Here is a 21,458-nt window from a genome sequence, read left to right as displayed (position 1 = left end):
GGAAAAAGTGATTTTTCGCTTGTTTGAGCCGAGTTTTTCTGTGTGGATTTCTTAGGGAAGGAAGTGCCATATCCGGATTCTCCTGTGACGAAAGCCTATCGGAAGTCGGATGTCAGTCCGAGGCCATGAAAACTCGTGTGCGAATTGTGACAGTACGATGGGAGGAGAGCGAAAAACATAGTGGCAGCAATAATTATTGGCTTTTTGGAAGCAGCTGGTGACATTTTGGGCCTTGAGCCAGTCAGTCGTCATTTTGGAGCATTCGAGTCGAGGGCCATACGGTAGACAAGCCTCACGAAAACCTGTTTGGGCTGTTCCAGTTATGAAGTTTCCCACTCCATCCCATATACGCAAAGGCTTTCAAGTGTGGGTAGAAAGTAAAGAGGAAGAAAAGCCAACAAGAGCCAGCCACTTCTAGAAAGTCAGCCAGCAGCAAGCAAGAAGACTGCAAATGGCTGGTCGTTTTCGAATAATGGATACCGAAGAAAAAGACACACGATACAGGCGAAGAATTGGGAAACAATATTTTGCCCTGTCTGGGGAAAGAAGTCAATTCTGCTGGCTGATGTAATGTCGATATCTTTCGCGACAGTAAATCACTATGAGCATTCTATAATACGTGTTCAATCGCAGATTTTGTTCAACTAAAAGCTTACAAAACACGATAATAACAGCACTGGCTCGCTAATTGAATTGATTGGGTTGAGTTGTGACGTCAATTTTTGCTACTGCTAGGCTGTGCAAAGTATTTTGCAACCTCTGCTTTGAACTGGCGATGAATTTGTCACAATTTCTCAGGAATTTCAGTTATTGTTTATGTTAAATGAGATTTTTTTTTACTATGATGATATATTGCAAAAAAAATCAAAATAACCAGAATATTTCATATTTTTGCATTTTCTTTGAAAATTTTTTGTTAAATCTAAAAATCTAAAATCAATGTTTTAAAATTAAAATATGAATTTATGTTCCGAAAACTGAATCTGGAATTTATTTTTGAGATCTGAATCTTTAATCTTAAATCTCAAATGGATGTTTGGAATACCTGAGTCTAAAATCTGAATCTGAATTCGACATCCGAAACCTGATATCAGAATATGAAATCTGGATTTGAAATTTGTATCTGTAATCTAAATCTGAATCTTAAACTGAAATCTTAATCTTAAATTTAAGTCTGTAATCTGAAATTTGAAACTGAAATCTTAATATGAAATTTCTGTAATCTGAAATCTGAATCCGAAATCAAAATCTGAAATCTGAATTTGGAATCTGAATCTGAAATTTTAATCTTTTATGTAAAATATAATCTGAATTCCAGATTTGAAGTCTGAATCTGAAATTTGAATCTGTAATCTAAAATCTGAATCCTCAACTGAATCTGAAATCTGAATCAGAGATCTGAATATGAAATTTTAATCTTAATTCAGAAACTTAAATTTGAATCTTAATCTAAAATCTGAATCGCAAATCTGAATCTAAAATTTTAATCTGGGATCTGAATCTGAAATCTAAATCTGAAATTTAAGTCTGAAACTTGAATCTGACATCAAAATCTGAAGTTTAATCTATAATCTGAAATCTGAATCTGAAATTTGAAATTTGAAACTGAAATCTGAATCTGAAATCTGAATATGAAATCTGACTCTGAAACTGAAATCTGAAATCTTAATCTTTAATCTTAAATCAGAATCTGAAATCTGGATTGGCTTGAAACAGAAATCTCAATCTGAAATTTTAATCTGTTGGTAATCTGAAATTTGAAACTGAAATCTGAATCGGGATTCTAAAATTCCAATCTGAAATGTCAATCTCTAATCTGAAATCTGAATATGAAATTTTAATATTTTATTTGAAATTTTAATCTGAAATCTAGATTTGAAGTCTGAAACTGAAATCTGAAATTCGAAATTGAAATCTGAAACTGAAATTTGAATCTAATCTAAAATTTGAATCTGAAATTTGAAATTTTAACCTGTAATCTAAAATCTGGATTTGAAGTCTGAAACTAAAAAATCTGGAACTGAAATCTGAAATTTGAAACTGAAATCTGAATCTGAAATTTGAAACTGAAATCTACGATCTGAATCTGAAATTTTAATCTGAAATCTGAATCTGAGATCTGAATCTGAAATCTGAGTCTGAAACTTAAATCTGAATCGGTAATCTGTAATCTAAAATCTGAATCTGAGATCTGAATCTTAAACTGCATCTGACATCTGAAATCAGAGATGAATTGATGAAATTTTAATCTTAACTCTGAAACTGAAATCTATATTCTAAAATCAAAATCTCAAATCTGAATCTGGGATCTGAATCTGAAATTTTAAAACGGGATCTGAATCTGAAATTTAAATATGAAATTTGAATCTAAGATCTGAATCTGAAACTGAAATCTGACTCTGAATCTGAAATTTTATTCTGTAATCTGAGATCTAAATCTAAATCTGAAATCTGGAACTGAAATCTGATATCTGAAACTGAAACCTAAATCCTGAAATCTGAAATATGAACCTAAAATCTGAATCTAAAATCTAAATTTGATTATAAAATTTGAGGCTAAAATCTAAATCTGAATCTAAAACTGAATCTGAAATTTGAAATCTAAGAATCTGAAATCTGGTTTTGAAGTCTGAAACTGAAATCTGGAACTGAATTTGAAACTGAAATCTGAATCTGAAATCTGAATCTGAAATCTGAAATTTGAAACTGGAATTTGCGATCTGAATCTGAAATCCTTATCTGAAATTTTAATCTTAGATCTGTATCTTAGATTTGAAATCTTAATCTGAGATCTGAAGCTGAAATTTGAAAATGAAATCTGAGTCTAAAATCTAAAATCTGAATCTGAAATATGAATCTAAAATATCTCAATTTGAAAATCTAACAATTTGACATTTTTAATACCAAATCTAAAACCTGAATCGCAAATTTGAATTTGAAATCTCGATCTCTAATTTGAATTTCAAATCTGAAAACTGAACCTAATATTTTAAAATAAAATATCAATCTAAATCTGAAATGTGAAGCTGAAATCTAAATCTGAAATGTGAAGTTGAAATCTAAATCTGAAATCTGTATCTTAATCTGAATCTGAGATCGGAAATATGGATTTGAGGTCTGAATCTGAATTAAAAAAATCTGCTGAATCTCAAGTCTGAGATCTGTATTTTGGTTGGAAATCTGAATTTCTGGCTTAAATCTAAATTCAAATGCTCAATATGAAGTCCGAATCTAAATTTTAGTCTGGAATCTGAATCTTAAGGCAGAATTATCAATTCGAGGGCTGTTTTTATCGTCTTTTACTCGAGATTTAAATTTTATCTTGAATTTTGTAAATTAAATCTGAATTTGAGATTTTGGATATTTATTTTGAACCTTTAAAAAATGAAATCTGAAAGTTATTTTTTCATCTGCAATCAAAAATCCAAATTGTGAATCTGAACGTCTTTTGATTTACTTATCAATCGATTCTCATAGTTTTGATTTTATTCGTAGAAGTATCCTAGAATATCGTTCGATTTCGCCATCTATATTAATGAATATTTCCCCAGATAGATAGAACGAAATGCCACGCAGATGTGCACTCCTTTCCAAGCTACGCTGCTCCAATCTGATAGCATCTCTGTAGAGTTTAGCGAAGTAATCGATTCCCCTCATCGTCGGTCAGCTGTCATCGAAATCGACACGACGACACACATCCGACACAGTGAATGTTGTCCTCGTCGTTCGTCGTCATTCCACAATGCTTTCGGTACCACCGATTGAAATCTCGGGCCGATGACGACCTTCTAACGAAACCCAATTTTTGGTTACTACAATAGCTATATCACTAGTCTAGTTCATATGATATAGGAGAGAAAAAAAACACATTTGAGGCACTTAGGATCAGAGGGGTGCAAGTGATTTTTTTATCAAAACTGAGAAAAACTGTTTTTTGGATAGTTAAAGTATAGATTAACATTCTGTAGAAGACATAGGTCAAAAGAAAAATTATTTCGATATTTTTAAGCTATTTATAAAAAAACGTGTCAATGAAAATCCTGTTTCGTTTGGTGTCAGAAGGGTGCAAGTGCACTTGCACCCTTCTGACACCAAAGGATTATACTTTTAGGCTAATTTCATTAGAACGTATACATTTTTGTCAGTTGAAAACAACATCATCTAGCTCCTACTAGGATTTTCTACTGGTTCTGACCAGGATAATCCAAAGTCCTCAGATAGAGAAGTGCTGAAAATAGATTCAGGTGTAACTTCGTCGGCATGAAAATCTCATTGTTATGTATACCAAAAATTCTAAAATATTTTTTTATGGCAAATTTAGCCAATGCTAATAGGGATAAAAGGCAAACACAAAACGCACTTAACAATCCCCCTTATTCTGCGCCGCGCGTGAGGTGACGATAGTCGAGTCACCCGATTCCAGTAGTCGCTTTAGGTGAGAAACGTCTTTTAGAATGAACTTTTTGACTTCTTATCCTAATCTAGTAGTCACCGTGAGGTACAAATCGTATGCTCTGTCACATCGGCTTCGAGAATAAAGTGACAAGACACACGTGACTCCGACTCGATTCGACTATCGTCACCTCACGCGCGGCGCAGAATAAGGGGGAATAATTTTTTGGCAAATATATCTAAGAAAAATCTCTCGGATGAAAGCTCAGAGGATTCAGAGTTTTCGACAGGCTCTGATCATGATGTCACATACTATCCCACGGAACAAAATGAAACTTCGAAAAGTTCAGATGGGTCGTTGCGACAGGTAGTTTATAAAAAATTACATCAAGTCTTTTAAGGAATATTTACATAACTGTTTAGGAAAGAGGCCTGGTATAATTAGACCAAAAAAAGAAAAATTAAACATCACCGGTTCTTCTGGAGAATCAGAAGTTGCTAGCGAGAATGAGTCCATTCCTTGAGAGTCAACTGGCCATTCATCAAGACCTCAAAAACGCCAACGAAATCAGGCAGTCTGGAAACTCATCTTGCGAAAAAAGCTACGAAACCAAGGGGAAGCGTACGTTGGTTCTACCGGAAAAAGCGACCAGCTAAACAGTTAATTTCAATGAATGAACACATATGCAGGTATTCTTATGTATCCATAAAGGAAAAAGAAAGATTGAAAGTTTTCAACAAATTCTGGGAATTAGGATAGTGGAACTTGCAAACCTCGTTCATTATAAGTTGCATAGAAATTTGAAGCCCGAAAACGCAGAAAATTAAATGTGTGAACAAAAACAAAACATCTAGTATCGTACTGAAAATACTCGTTACATACAGGTTCCAAAAGGATGCTATCATATTGTTTGGAGTCAGAGGGGTGCAAGTGTCATTCTTGGGATCAGAAGGGTGCAAGTGAAAAATATCAATAAAAGTAGTTCGCCGTTTTAACATAAATATCGCAAAAAATTTGGTTTTTCTTTCAGAATCGTTCATTTTAGACCTCATGAGACACGCTCCATCGAAAATTTAGTAGAAAAATTGATTCGATAATTCTGATTTAGAAAAAAAACTTTGAGGCCCGTTTTCTCGAAATCATCATTTCGGCACTTGCACCCCTCTGATCCTAAGCGCCTCATTTGATAAATTCTTTTCCATGAATAGCAGCTAGGAGTGCATCGATTTCATTCGACATTTTCCAAGAACGTTAGTTTAGTTGTCGGATGCGTAGGTTTACTCTAGTCGGAAATTAAAATCCAAGCTTATATTTATTGACTTCCTTCCCCGAATTTTTGCTTTGAAATATTATCATCCTGTGGTCCGTTAAGTTTTAATCTTCTACCATTGGCTTTTTTTTCTTACAGATAAATTGAAGTCAGCAAAATTGTCAAGTGTTTATGAAGTCGTAATCGAGACAACCCTTACAATATCCAATTTGTTACTCATAGGAAGTAGTGGTGTGTTGAAACGTGTCATCAGAGTATGGTTATCACGACAGGAAAAAGGCGTATTTATCATCGGCAGAGCTTGTATCGAATCGAAAAGTGAGAAAAAAAAAAGTTCAACGTTTATACCAACCATTATAAGCTACCAAATGCAATCACCATTACCGGTTTTCGATTGAGTGGTAGCCATCGTCGTAATAAACACGGCCACGGATGGATATTTGATGTGTGGTTGTTGAGCCACCATTCAAAGAGGGGAGTCATTATCAGCAGGCCCCCGTATCTCAGACCCAGGTTTGTGTTATGTGTTCGGTTGAGCACCGTGAGTGACGCCTACACCCGCAATCCGGCCAATCGCTGACCCAAGTCTGGTTGTTGTGCTGGAGCAGTAGGTTCCAATCCAAAATATAGAAAAAAATATTGTGTTTTGTGTAAGTGTGGTGGGTCTTCTGAAAACAACGGGCGTTAGCCAGAAGAATAGTTGGATTGATCCTACGGGTTCCAAGCTGTTTATGGTCACAAGTGTTTGGTGTTTCCTTTCTTCTGATAAATCGTCGGAAGTGCTATTAAAAAAACGACGTTTCGGTGGAACCGTCATTTCCAGCCAGCTAAATTTAACTTAACGGCGGTCACAAAGTGAGAGAAGCTTGACAAAAAACGAGGTCAACAACGACGGAGACGACGTCAACGGACAAAAGATGAATGCCTCCGATCATGGGTAAGCTGTCCATTTGCTACTGTTACAGTTTGATAAGTAGGATTTTGTTTCTGTTTCTTTGAATCTTCTATTATCATCGAACCACCATCGTCATCATCCCGTATCTTTCGTCAGTCAGTCCCAGAAATTATTATTAACTATCACGAACACCATCTCTCGTTCATTCACATTGATGATGAACGGTTTACTTTTTTCTTTCTTGTCACATTCTTAACAAGCTTAATTGGTTTGTTTGCTGCAGAAGGAATTATTACTTCGCTAAAGACGCCTCTTTTGATTGGGTACAATTTAATTAAAAATTTGTTTGTTTTAGAGAAAGTGACACAGAAAATTAGGAAAACATTATAATTTCTAGAAAAAAATATGTTTCCGGTTTACATAACTTTAAGTTTTTAAGATCATAAACTTTAAAAACAAATGATAATAAATCAGAAAATCGGAAGAATAAGAACTAGAATTTAGTTGGTATATCTCAGCAAGGTAACACCAGAGTGCTCAGCTTAGAATTCTATGACTTGGACTTCCTTCAAGGATATTTACCACCCATTGAGCTTTTACCATCACAGCGAGATACGGAAAATTTATAGCTTTTTTCGGTAAACACGGTGGGATGCAAACCGCGAGTAGTATTTTTCACGTTCTTTTACTCAATTTGGAATTTAAAGTAGTGGTACAGAGAGATTCCCAGCATGAGTTTAAGAAAGGCAACAAACAGCAAACAACAAAAATTCCCTAAAATCTTATCTGAATTCTTCAAATGTTGGTGAACACTAACAATTTTTGGAATAAATTTAAGAGATGCCAACTATTTTTTTTAGAAAAGTCTGGAAGATGTAGCACGTTCTATGATTAACTCCCTGTTTTTCATCCATCTTCGTAGCATTCCTCACTTTTTAGTTACTAATTGGAATCATTTCCTGCCATTTTTCCACGACCTATTGAATTTTGACCATTTTGTAGAAAAATTCATGTCCACACTCAAAAGTCTAGAAGAAATGTCAAAAGTCTGGAAGTCTGGAAAACCTAAAAAAAATGTCTGACGGAAGTCCATAAAATCTGAAAGATACAGACAAAATTTGGAAGAAGGTTGTTGACATCACTGATTGAGGCCCGGAAGGCGGGGTCCGAAAGGGTCAATCTCGATGCAGCCAAGAGTGACGCTGCGGTTAGTAGCGTGAGTTCATTTCCGACGGTCGGGAAGAGAAGACCCAAGATTGGTCAGCTCAGTGAGTTACTTCCGTGGTGTGGCGCTAAGCTGTCGTGAGCTCGCATTCGACTGCTGGAGGAACATTCTGGCATATTAGGGGAAGTTGTTTGGGCGACGGTCAGTTGCCTGCCAGCCTCGCCTCATTTCCGACTCCAGAGCCAAGCTGGACGACAAAAACTGTCGAGTTTGAGAGGAAAAGCTCAGACTCCATCTAGCGATATACAACTAGGTACCGGTTAGCATGCGTCTGCTGATTTCCAACGGCTGGAAGAATTTGTTGGTGTTGAGGGAAGCTCGACAGTCGACGATGCTATTCAATATTCTCAATCTGGGAATTGAGGAGAGGTGATGAAACCCCCGATTGATAATTCGCGTATTGAAGTTAGCTGGTGGAATAACCAATCGCTATTGTAGAGTGTAGTTATGTAAGGACCTCGCTAAAGTATTGAATAAAGAATTAACTGGGGATGAATAAACCAATTGGTTTAAAATCCCAAAAAAATAAAGAATTAAGTCTATTCCATCGAAACCTGCGTTGATAAACCGTCAATGATTACACTGGGCAATCAGTACATTAGAGCTATTTAAAGCTGCTTGTGGAAATGGATTATACCAATCCAGATACAGCAAGCAAAACAAATAGTAACCCCTGGCATGGTAGATATGTTCGTCGCCAAGTCGCCAGTATGACCCTGTGTCATATTCCCAATCAGTGGAAAAAGGTGCGTGTTATCTTCATCCCAAAACCAGGGAGAAAAGATAAAACTCAATCAAAGGCATTCAGACCTATCAGTCTAACATCAGTTATTTTGAAAATAATGAAGATGATACTTAACGAGTACATTAAATCGCAGTGTCTTAGCTTAAGTAAGCTAAACAGCTTTCAGTTCGTCAACAAAAAATATATGTCCACGGCTACAGCTTTACATATACACTAACACCAAAACTGAAAAGACTATGGAGGCAAAAGAAACAACATTTGCTTCTTTTCCAGACATCGAATGAGCCTTCGAGAGAGCATCTCATAACTCAATCGAATCAGCTATGAAAAGACGAAGGTACCACACGGCAATTGTTGACTGGACTAGTACCAATAACAACTCTATTTTATAACTGAAACCATGCGAAACACATCAAACGAGGCTCTCAATACACTTCTAAATATTCTGTCACGACCTCAATTCATTGAGTTAGAGGCAGAACGTAGTGCCTAAAAAAATTCTCTATGAGGGGGATCTTACAGGACATCTAAACTCACTTATTGTAAAGAATGATGACTGGATGGAACCCGTTTCCAATCTAGACGTATGTATCATTCAGTGTAACTTTCAACAATAGGGGCGTGTGAGAATCAAGTGGGACTGCGGTTCCTCCTGGATCGATTAAGTTCTTTACTGAGGGGTCAAAAATGGATAATAGAACTGGGGGAGAGGAGAGGTGTTCGGACTTAGACTCACCATCTCAATTCCCATGGAAAACTGGTCAACAGTTTTGCAAGCAGAAGTTAAAGCAATTCTAGAATGCACTTTAGCCTGTTTGGAAAGAGGATACAGGTACACAAGTCACCACAACGTTCTCTGACAGCCAGGCCGCTCGTCGAGCACTAAGTACGTTAACATGTTACTCCAAGCTTGTATGGGAGTGTATTGTTGCACTAAGAAACCTGGCCAAAAGCAACAGAATATTTTCTGAGTACCAGGCCACTGCGGTATCCTCGGGAACGAAGAAGCAGACCAACTAGCTACGGGAGGATCTCAGGGACTGTTGATTGGACCTGAACCTTTCTGAGGAGTACCGAGGAGAGCCTTGACTAAGGAGCTCAAGAACTGGAAAAGCACAACTATTGTTTGTGTTGAAATGAAAGATCCAACGCAGGTTTTGGTTGTGGAATAGAGTTATCTTTAGTCATGTTTCGTCAGTCTAGTCTTTATGTACATCGCTACACAATTCATTAGCGATTGCTATTGACGCAATCTCCACTTATCGTATTTCCTATTCGGGAAAGTACTCATTTATGAATAATGAAATGAGAAACTATTTATTTCTTAATGAGTAAATGAGAAACTTCTCACTTCCGTGTGAATATTCTGAGCTATCCACTCAGCATATATGGCAACACATCACGACGGTCCTCCTGCGAGATAGTGGGGTTAGCTGCGGGCCTTGCGAGCCTGTGACTACTAAAAAACATAAGCAACGAATAACGAACAACAAATTTCGGATGGAAATCGGCAAAGACCCACGCGACGAAAAGGGACTAGCGATTGGAAACTTGGAACATGGAACTGCCGATCTCTAAATTTTGTGGGCAGTACCCACGTGCTCTCCAACGAATTGAAGAGCCGCAAATTCGACATCGTAGCGCTGCAGGAGGTATGCTGGAAGGGCTCCACGGTACGAACGTATCCAGATGGTCGTGCCATCTACCAGAGCTGCGGCAACACACACGAGCTTGGAACAGCTTTTATAGTGATGGGAAAGATGCAAAAGCGCGTGATCGGGTGGTGGCCGATCAACTCACGAATGTGCCGGTTGAGAATCAAGGGCCGGTTCTTCAACATCAGCATCATCAACGTGCACAGCCCTCACCTCGGAAGTACCGGTGACGACAAAGACGAATTCTACGCGCAGCTGGAGCGTGAATACGACCGTTGCCCAAAACATGATATCAAGATCGTCATCGGGGATTTCAATGCTCAGGTCGGCCAGGAGGAGGAATTTAAACCGACAATTGGAAGGTTCAGCGCGCACCAGCTGACCAACGAAAACGGCCTCAGACTCATTGATTTCGCCGCCTCCAAACGAATGGCCGTACGTAGTACCTTTTTTCAGCACCGCCTCCCACACAAGTACACCTGGAGATCACCGTACCAAACTCAATCACAGATCGACCACGTTTTGATCGACAGCCGGCACTTTTCGGACATCATCGACGTTAGATCCTGTCGGGGCGCCAACATCGAGTCGGACCATTATCTGGTGATGGTGAAGATGCGCCCAAAACTCTCCGTAGTGAACAACACGCAAAACCGGCGCCCGCCTCGGTTAAATATCGCGCGACTGAAGCAACCTGAGGTCGCGGCAGACTACGCGCAATCGGTCGAAGCAGCGCTGCCGGCAGAGGGCGAGCTTGACGAAGCCCCTTTCGAGGACTGTTGGGATACCATCAAAACAGCCATCAACAGTGCTGCGGAGAACGTCATCGGTTATGTGGAGCGATCTCGACGGAACGACTGGTTCGACGAGGAGTGTAGGAGGGTGATGGACGAAGAGAATGCCGCGCGGGCGGCAGTAGTGCAAAGAGGCACCCGTCGAAATGTGGAAAATCACCGACAGCGGAAGAGGCAGCGAGTCCGACTTTTCCAGGAGAAAAAGCGCCGCCTGGAGGAGGAGGAGCTCGAGGAGCTGGAGCAGCTGCATCGTTCCCAAGAAACACGAAAGTTCTATCAGAAACTCAACGCATCCCGCAAAGGCTTCGTGCCGCAAGCCGAAATGTGCCGGGATAAGGACGGGGGTATCCTGACGGACAATCGTGAGGTGATCAAAAGGTGGAAGCAGCACTTCGATGAACACCTGAACGGCGCACATGCAGGAGATCAAGACGGTGGGGGAAGGTACATCGCCGGCGTAGCCAACGACGAAGAGGAGCCACTCCCAACGATGAGTGAAGTTAAGGAAGCCATTCGCCAGCTGAAGAGAAACAAGTCGGCTGGGAAGGATGGCATCGCAGCTGAACTCATCAAAATGGGCCCGGACAGGTTGGCCGACTGCCTACACCGGTTGATAGTCCGGATCTGGGACATAGAACAGCTACCGGAGGAGTGGAAGGAGGGGGTAATAAGCCCCATCTACAAGAAGGGCGACAAATTGGACTGTGAGAACTACCGAGCGATCACTGTCCTCAATGCCGCCTACAAAGTGTTGTCCCGAATCCTACTCCGCCGCCTCACGCCACAAGCAAACAGATTCGTGGGAAGTCATCAGGCCGGCTTCATAGAGGGACGGTCTACGACGGACCAGATATTCACATTACGGCAAATCCTCCAAAAATGCCGTGAACACCAAGTCCCTACGCATCATCTATTCATCGACTTCAAAGCCGCATACGACACGATCGACCGTAACGAGCTATGGAAAATCATGGACGAGAACGGCTTTTCCGGGAAGCTAATCAGACTGATCAAGGCGACGATGGATGGAACGCAGTGCTGTGTGCGGATTTCGGGTGAATTGTCGAGTTCATTCGAATCGCGCAGGGGGCTTCGACAAGGTGATGGTCCATCCTGCATGATGTTCAACGTGGCGCTTGAGAGTGTTATTCGACGAGCGATGGGCGAAATGCGGGGCACGATTTTCAACAGATCCAGTCAACTTATCTGCTTTGCCGATGACATTGATATAGTCGGCAGATCATCTGCGGCGGTGGAGGAGATCTACCGCAAACTGAAACGCGAAGCAGGAAGGATTGGGTTGATGATTAATACGTCCAAGACGAAGTACATGCTGGCCTGCGGATCCGAGACCGACCGAACCCGCTTGTCCAGTAATAACAAGGTCATGATCGACGGCGACGAGCTGGAGATAGTCGAAGACTTTGTCTATCTCGGCTCACTGGTGACCGCAGACAATGACACCAGCCGTGAGATCCGGAGGCGAATTATCAGCGGAAGTCGTGCCTACTATGGACTCCACAAGCAACTGCGGTCGAGAAGACTTTGCCCTCGTACGAAGTGTAACCTGTATATGACGCTTATTAGACCGGTTGTTCTCTACGGGCACGAGACATGGATATTGCTCGAGGAGGACCTGCGTACACTCGGAGTATTCGAGCGACGAGTGTTAAGAACCATCTTTGGCGGCGTACAGGAGAACGGAGTGTGGAGGCGAAGGATGAACCACGAGCTCGCGCGACTCTACGGCGAACCCAGTATCCAGAAGGTGGTGAAAGCTGGCCGGATACGCTGGGCTGGACATGTTGCGAGAATGCCGGACGACTGTCCTGCAAAACAGGTGTTCGCTACGAATCCGGTAGGAACAAGACGAGCGGGGGCGCAACGAGCGAGGTGGTTAGACCAAGTGGAGCGTGATCTGGCGAACGTGGGGTGCCCGAGAAATTGGAGAACGGTTGCTATGAACCGAGTGAATTTTAGGAATTATGTTCGCCAAGTTATGTCGTGAGACGGAATACTATGTAAATAAATAAATAATATATGGCAACACTGCTGAGTTATCACAAACTCAGTTTGAGTCGGTCTCGTTTACTGTGTGATGATGTACACATTTGTACCGTGTTTATCATCATCACCTGTCATCAGGAATCATCGATTTATTGTTCAATTGCGCATTGTCAAAAGCATGTGGAGAACAAAACAAATAGTGTTTTGTTTCTGCGTGGAGCAGTAGATAATTTCTGCTAGTGGATCGTTCCGATCCACAAAACGTTGCCCTGTCGGAGGACCCGAACGGTGAGTTTCAACAGTTTCCAATTGGAGAACAGTAGAGGGAACAGCTCAGGCGAAAAGATTTTTTGAACCAAGCGCACGGCATTGTCCAACAAAACAGCATCTCAAAAGAATAAAATTGATTCCAAACGATGACTGTAGGTTCTGTAGATTCGAAAAAGATGCTCCAGAGCATCTTCTACGCAACTGATGAGCCCTCCTCAATCGAAGAACGCGTATACTTGGGGCTAAAATAGGGTTACCATAACCTGCAACACTAAAAAGAGTACATGGGGATCATTTAATCAAAAAGTCGGTAAAAACGTTAAACAGTAGAACCCCGCTTATCCGAACTACAGTTTTCTAAGCTCCCGCGTTCTCCCAGCCATCAGGTCGACACGAGATCCATATATTTATCGAGCTTTGTGCCCGGATGGTATGCAAAAGGATGTACAGAAGAACCCTGCTGACCTTAGGTAGTCGGAGGATGGACCACATCGGATTAGTGAAACCTCGGATTAAACGAAATACATTGACAACCCCTATACTTTTGGTCTAGTATTGCATGTCATTTAGGCGCATAGCTCAGTTCTTAAATGGATTTTATTTATCAATTAATCGACGTTTCTTGCAAGTTTAGACTTAAAACATGCAAAAAACGTCGATTTAATGTCTTGGAGGTTATGTGACTTACATGACAATTACAAATTTTCTTTTTAAATATTCTTGTGATATACCTTAACTTTGAGCATATTGATTACTGTGTGCAACATGCAATGTTCTTGATACCTCTGAGTACGTCTTATTTTTCTGTGTGAAATACACCTTAAGGTTGATGTTATGCTGAGGCGACAAGCAGCGCAACACGTTCACACGACATACCTGCTCTCATTTGATCTCCATGGAAAAAGCGCAGACCTATCATGCTGAGCGCATTGGAAAGCGCGACAAAGCTGATGCCAGGGTGTTTTGAAACGCGACAAGTAAGAAATCCAATAAGAATATTGTTTTTTTCTCGGTTTGAAGCAGTGATTCGGGGTTTTAAGTAGTTCAAAGATTCGTCCGACCTTGTGATTATTAAACTAAAAAATATCTTAATCGGCGAGAAATGTTCCAGAATTCTTAGTTCCGGCAAAAAAAAACAAGGAATTTTGTCGGTTCAAATTTCGGAATTCTTGCAATCCGGGTCGTGATCTGATGAGTTTTTAATGGTTCCCGAAAGAAAGGAGACGATTCCAAGCATTATCAGATGTAGAGAAGTGATAATTTGTAGTGAGTTTCAAAGCGACATGGCGCGCCAGCACGACATACCAATACGTTGCATTGCTTTCTTATTGGAACGTAGAACGCAAAGCTGATGATGGCTGATGTCAAGCTGAGGCGACAAGCATCGCTTTGCGTTCTACGTTCCTATAAGAAAGCAATGCATGACATTAGTATGTCATGTTGGCGCGCCATGTCGCTTTGAAATTCACTACAAATCATCACTTCTCCCATCTGATAATGCTTGGAATCGTCTCCTTTCTTTCAGGAGCCATTAAAAACTCATCAGATCATGACCCGGATTGCAAGAATGCCGAAATTTGAGCAGACAAAATTCCCTGTTTTTTTGCCGGAACTAAGATCTCTTGAAAATTTCTCGCCGATTAAGATATTTCATAGTTTATTATCACTAGTTCAGACGTATTTTTGAACTATTGTGCTTGAAACCCCGAATCACTGCTTCAAACCGTGAAAAAACAATATTCCCATTGGATGTCCTACTTGTCGCGCTTCAAAACACCCTGGCATCAGCTTTGTCGCCCTATCCAATGCGTTCAGCATGACAGGTTTGCGCTTTTTCCATGGAGATTAAAAGAGAGCAGGTATGTCGCGTGAACGTGTTGCGCTGCTTGTCGCCTCAGCATGACATCAGTCATCAGCCTTAGGGTGGTTCAATATTGCTCGTTCGATCCAGCACAGATTGATTATTTAGCTTAGCTTAGTTGACTACTCATATCCCCCTTAATTGTAGAACCTGAAACACTGAATTCAAATAACTATATTTATACAATTTTAAATAATCTCATGTTATCATTATTAAGCATAAATGTGCGCAATTCGAATACCACAATCGCTGAAGTGGCTAAGTAGAACAAGTTCTTCCTCGCCAGCAATGGTTGCTACGCTGTGATTGACCGAGGCCATCAACTTTTCGCAGAGGCTAATAGAATGGAGCTTGGGATTAGCAACACATTTTCAGTACACAAAACGGATACTCTCTCTTAAAAAAAAACAATAACGGTGCCGGCCACGTCCTAGTAGTCAATAAGGGAAGAAGGAAGGATTGTTAGTAAGATAGATTGAGGATCAATTTTCTTTTAAGTATAGAGTTTTTCCTGAGACAGATTGTGGTAGGGTAGCGTTTTGTTTTTGTTTTGAAAAATGTAAACACCAACTGGTCGCCATTTTGATCTTTGGTGATAAGCACTGTTCAATGCTTTCTTTTAAAAACTTCTTTAATTAAAAGCATCAACATACCTTCATGTCTCAACTTGTTATGAATTTAAAAATCATTAAATAAAGAATTTATATTCTCCTCACCAAGGTGCGCTTGCAAAACCACAACAATTGCATTGCCAATTTTATTTCGTTACTATCTGGTCATTGAACATGCGTAATGTTGTTGTTATGTTTACCCTACCACGATATGCCGACAAAATGTAAACATGAGAAATCAGCTGTTCGTCTGACAAGTGGGGAAATGCCTTATAGAATTATCAGAAATCATCAATGATTGCTGATGACAGGTGATGATGATAAACACGGTACAAATGTTTACATCATCACACGGTTACACTGAAAATCAAAAATGGCCAAATTTGAGAACTCCCACTCCCCAAACCTGAGTTCCTAATTGACAACTCAAGTTTGTGAAAAAGTCTTGTAAATACGCCCAACTCGTCCTTCAAGCGGAGAACTGTTTTTTGGGGGATTTTTGATTTTGATAAATCTGATTCTATTACCTCCATCGTGGCAGATTTAAGTTTGGGGGGTAAGTTCAAAGCAAAAAACTGTTTTTAGCGGATAATTTTTATTATTGCTTCATTCGTAGAGAGTAAAAAAACGAACACACACACATAGAATCTCAGTGAAACTTCATGTTTCTTTGAAGAGATCTTCTTTCCTCAACTCTAAGCGCACATCTTTCAAAGTAATGATGGCTACCATCTTACAAATGCTAAAACCACCAGACCACAGAAAGTGTACTATGTATGCCATGACCTGGATTCGATCTCATGAACTTTGGCGTGGATGATTTGAACTCTAACCACTACGCCAAGGCCGCTGGCTAAGTCTCACATAAGTTTATGGAGGGGTAAGTTCTCTTTCAAGAGCTTAACTTTTGGCTAAGCCGTCCATAAACAAACCTGTAGGGACGGAGTTTCATTCAGATTGGTGGGAAAATTTCTCAAGTTTGGGTATTTTAGAGGTTCTCGTGGTAACTCACGAATATCTGATTCAGATACTCTGAATGGATATCTCAAAATATTCACACAGAAATTAGTAGCACTGATGAACTGATGTACAAGCTAAGCCTCGTAAAGTGTGTAAAGTCCCGACGACCGTTTTGAATCAATTTTATGTTTTTTGGTTGAGCCACCAGATGTCTCCAAGGACACCAGAGAGAACTGTCAAGAAGAAAATGAAATGTAAACAAAACAAAATAACAAACTTTTAGTCACTTATGAAAAGGTCGTATCTATTTGACGAGTTTCGAACAAATTGATGTTGAAGATTCGTAACACATTTCTGATTTGCGTTATCAAAATTTTACGCTTAAAGCTGTTTTTCGAATTGCTTCAAACTAGCATGAATCACTTAATGGAAACAGATAAGATGCGTGAAAATACCCGCTCAGAGAAGAATAGAATCAGAATTTCCTCGTTGGATTGTTAATTTTAAGCTCAACTAGATAAAATAACTGATTCGTCTGACTTGTTCAAAGTTGTTAGTGCTAAGTAACTCTTTAGTAAAAAGAATCAAGGTAAAATCAACCAGATGAATTTACCTTGTTGTGAATATATTGCAGCCGTCCATTTTTCCACGATGTTAGTTTATTAATTTTTTAGATCATATACAGTTGCTCTTTTCCAAAAATCAGGTACTTCAAAAGTTGATTCGGCTTGTTTAAATGATAGCATTTGAAATTTTGAATACGTTTCTGGAATTTTATAATTCAATCTTGTATATCTGTCATTTCGTGAGTCTCTCTAGTGACAACATTATGATGATGCTATTTTTCTCAGCTGAAATTTATTCATAGTTCATCTAATTATACAGAGCAATTCATTTAATTGTATTTAAGTTTATTTAATAATGAGTTCAAACATCATTGCGTCCTCTCGAAAAATTCCTACTTTCAAAAGAGCTATCTAGAAACAGTGCCATCTATTGCGCCGTTCAAAAGTTACAAATCAAGCAATAGATGGCACTATTTTTTTGTCACTTTTTAACGGCTTCTTTAAAAGAGAGCACTGGAAATTTTACACAAGTTTCTGAAGATTTTTTGTTCGAGCTTGTACATCAGTTCATCAGTGTTAGTAGTTTCTCATATACTCATTCAGAAATGAGTACTTTCCCGGATATTGAATATGAGAAGTGGTCATCGACAAAAAGCAATTGCTAGTGTAATGCCGATGACATAGTGCGATGCGAGAATATATGAAAACGGCTAGATGAAGGAAGGAAATATAGTTAACACTACTCCACCACTGCGATGAATCTTTCATTTCAACAAATGTGAATGCTGGTTTTCATTTCAAAAAGCGATAAGCTAAAATCAGCAGATGTCGTGTCACGATGGTAACCAAAAAAACATTTTCGTTAAAATTTTACACAAACTTCTATCAATTTGGCTATGAATAATAAAACTATTGTACCTTAAAAACTGCGAAATATTCATCGATTTTCACCGTTTAAAGATCAAACCATTTGGAGAATCGAGTTTGATTAAATTTGATTTGATTAAAAATGACATTGAAATCTCTGATTTTTCACAAAATTCATTTAAAATAATAGGCTTTAAATAGAGCTGACTATTGTTGTACACAATTTCATGAGATGAATGTGTAACTAGATTCTAAAGACAATGTTAAAGAACATTTTCATGAACTGTGAGTTTACAAAGTCTTATTCCTTTTCTGTGTGGGTAATCTTAATTTTCCTCAACAACCTTAACCTATTTAAAAGTAATTTGATGTTATGTAGTCTACATACCAAATACCATAATGGAAGTACTTAGTTTTGTTCCGTATTCTGATGTCTTTTGAAACATGTCAGCCATCATCAAGAAGGACAATTTTGATGCAATTGTTTAGCTGCTACTAATTTTCGACCTATTCCGGAAAATGGTGATCAGGTTCTGTGAACACTCTGGCTAAATTTGGTGTTCCATTCGAATATATTTTCAAAAATTTTCCAAACTTTGTCTTCCTTGATTTTTTTTCTGCCAAAAAAACACACCGGTCACTAACAAGCGTAGCCTGCTCTTCTGTACAAGAGGTTGATTTTTTCGATTAATTTACCAAAAAACTTACCAGATATTAAAAATTCGTAAAAAATGTTCAACGAATGTAAATATTTTCTATGGCTATGGCCTCAATTTACCGTAATTGTGCTGAAAAATAGAATTTTAGTATATGATATTTTCCATGAGAGAAACAAATACGTATTCTAAAAATGTACAGTCCTTTTCGGAGTTTATTCTTGTTGGTTTGAAGCATATTGGAGTTTTTCCTGCATTGGTAATGAGCTGAGATGCACAATATTACTTTTTACTTATACAACATATCGGTGAATTATTCGCTAAGAAAAGAAAAACCGTAGATTTTTAAATAGTTTTGAAACAATCTTCTCACATCATAAAATATATTTAAAGAGAAATGAAATATCTGTTACGATCATACAAACATCAAAAATCAGAGATCGTGTTTCCATTGAGATTGTTATTGAGATTGTATTTCCAAATCGAATAGTAGTGCTACACTCGGGTGCAGACAACGTATAGTGATGAATGAAGCTGATCTCATCCATCAAAAGGCGACATTCCAATTAGCATCGATTATCGAATAGCGACCCCGAATGAGCGTCGTACATTTTACCTAGCTAGCATTGATTGTACCGTACACACAAAGTTTTCTCGCACATTACCAATGCTGTCATTGGCCGCGCCGCGTGTATCTACTCGATAGTCAAACAACTCGGACTGAGTCGATACATTCATAGTTATCGGTACTAGACGAGTATGTAGGTTTGTATCAGAACCAGATTCAACAGTGCCCGACTACCTTTTGGCTACTCCCTCACACAACCGGTGTGCCGCAGATTGCGTGTCAACCATTCAGAAGTTAAAGTGATTACGCCTCCAGCAATGATTGTCCGTCAGTGATACAAAATACTAGGCAGACGTATTTCATTTTCGCGAGTACCTCTAAGCGAAACTAGCAGCTTAAAACCGAAAACAAATTCAAAGCAAAAAAAGTTCGCGCTCTTCGTGTATAGCAGAACTTTAGCTCCCCGGAAAATGGCCAATATGAGTAAATCTGGGAGCAGGAATGCAGTGCAGTACCCATTCATTCGAATCGAGAAATGGCACGTAGAGTGACCCTGTTCTTGGCGTGACCCCGATATGTTCTGTACCAGCCAGGCACACGTCCGTTTTCTAGTCGGGGTTCCGTAGGTTAAGTTAGTGGAATCTAGAACTAAGAGCAAAGACAAGTGGCTGGTACTTGTGAAAACATTTCTCTTAAAAAAAACAGTTTTTAAAGCAGTATCCTTATGGAATCATTCTGGATAGTTTTCCTCATAAATTTATGTAACATCTGTATTTCCTGACACAGCTGATAAAATAAAATCTTTAAAAAAAATCAAGAACAACGTCCGTTTGTCGGTGTCCCAGACCAGATGCCCTCTTACTGCTATGGCTCTGTCAAGCGCGGAAAGTGACTATTTGGTTCGGACGTGACTGTGGTAGAAAGATGTCATCAGTTTCATTTTATTTGGACTAGCTGAGAGGACTATTTCTCTACAGAAACGGAAACAGACGTTTTCGGTTGGAAATGTTTGGAACAGAAAGCCGTGAGCTTTTCATGTTTTTTTCTGTGGGGCAAGCAAATCAAAGCTGTTAGCTGAAATTTGGGTCGTAAAGTTTAGTTCGAGCTAAATGTTACGGAAATGTTTGGGTCTGAATGTGAAACCAAAATGAAAGGCGTTGGTTTTCCACAGTACTATTGAATCATACTTTTATAAGCTCTTGTATCCAATTATTCATCCAACTTACCGACGCCTTTATTAAAAAAAAAATGTGGTGTTTTCATGGAGTATCCCACGATACATCGAATCAGGGTTGCTAGCAAACCGGGAATAACGGGAAAAACTTTTTAATATCATCGAATCGAGAATTTCGACACATCACCGGAAAAAAAATTGTCATTGGAAAAGTGACGTAATTTGGCACATTTTTGCTATTTTTAAAATACGGAACACAGAATTTTTGACGAATTTTCAAAGGCAGCTGTTTTTTGAACCTTTTGTCAATTTGCAATTTTTCAGATTTTCTAAGACTATGAACTGGATTTTGAGTATATCAACTCGAGATTTCCGGAAGTAGGCGATGACTTTTCCCAATCGCACGCGTTTTCCTCTCCGTCCGCGAAAATTTCATAAAATTTTGTATGTGGCATCATGGATTGGAAATCAAATTTTCAAAAAGTGTTTAACACTTAATGTTAACTTAACTGATGTCTCGAGTGAAGTTCAAAAGTGTCAACCGGATATTCGTGTTTAGTTGGTTTTTTCTTGTTGGTTTAGTTTGAGTTCTTAATGAAAAGGGGATTATGTGAGGAGTGTCTGGAAAATCTGTTTGAATGAGAACATTTAGTCTCGAAGAAACTAATTAAGGGCAAAATGTTGATTTGCATTGAAATGTGAGGGTGAAGGGAGATTTCACTTGTTGGTTTCGGAGAAAAGTTCTCGTCAGACGCATCCAGCCATCTGGACAAAATTTGGATTTGAACTCAAGAAATCAAAGATGAACGATCTTTTCCCAGTCGTTGGCACTGCTCAAATGCTGTTAAATTTGGTGAGCTCGTTCCACATTTTTCGTTATGTTTTGTTATTCTAATCTTACTTTTTTTTCAAACATTTGCTGAGCTGGAAAATATGTCTTA

General features: G+C 39.1%; 1 protein-coding gene across 7 annotated transcripts in view; it reads left to right on the top strand.

Annotated features, from left to right (window-relative positions):
- Positions 1-21,458, top strand: part of LOC129760370 (AP-1 complex subunit gamma-1) — a 95,427-nt gene that overhangs the window by 331 nt on the left and 73,638 nt on the right. For 6 of the 7 annotated variants that reach the window (XM_055758020.1, XM_055758018.1, XM_055758019.1 and 3 more), the window contains exon 2: positions 5,802-6,600. In XM_055758020.1, coding sequence (XP_055613995.1) covers positions 6,581-6,600 — 20 coding nt within the window. In that variant the 5' untranslated portion in view covers positions 5,802-6,580. The remainder of the gene's footprint in view (positions 1-5,801; positions 6,601-21,458) is intronic. The other variant, XM_055758016.1, reaches the window with a different exon arrangement.

This window comes from Uranotaenia lowii, unplaced genomic scaffold (assembly GCF_029784155.1).
Source record: "Uranotaenia lowii strain MFRU-FL unplaced genomic scaffold, ASM2978415v1 HiC_scaffold_59, whole genome shotgun sequence".
NCBI lineage: Eukaryota > Metazoa > Arthropoda > Insecta > Diptera > Culicidae > Uranotaenia > Uranotaenia lowii.
The sequence above is the reverse complement of the archived record's forward strand: the minus strand, read 5'-3'. Positions and strand labels throughout refer to the sequence as shown.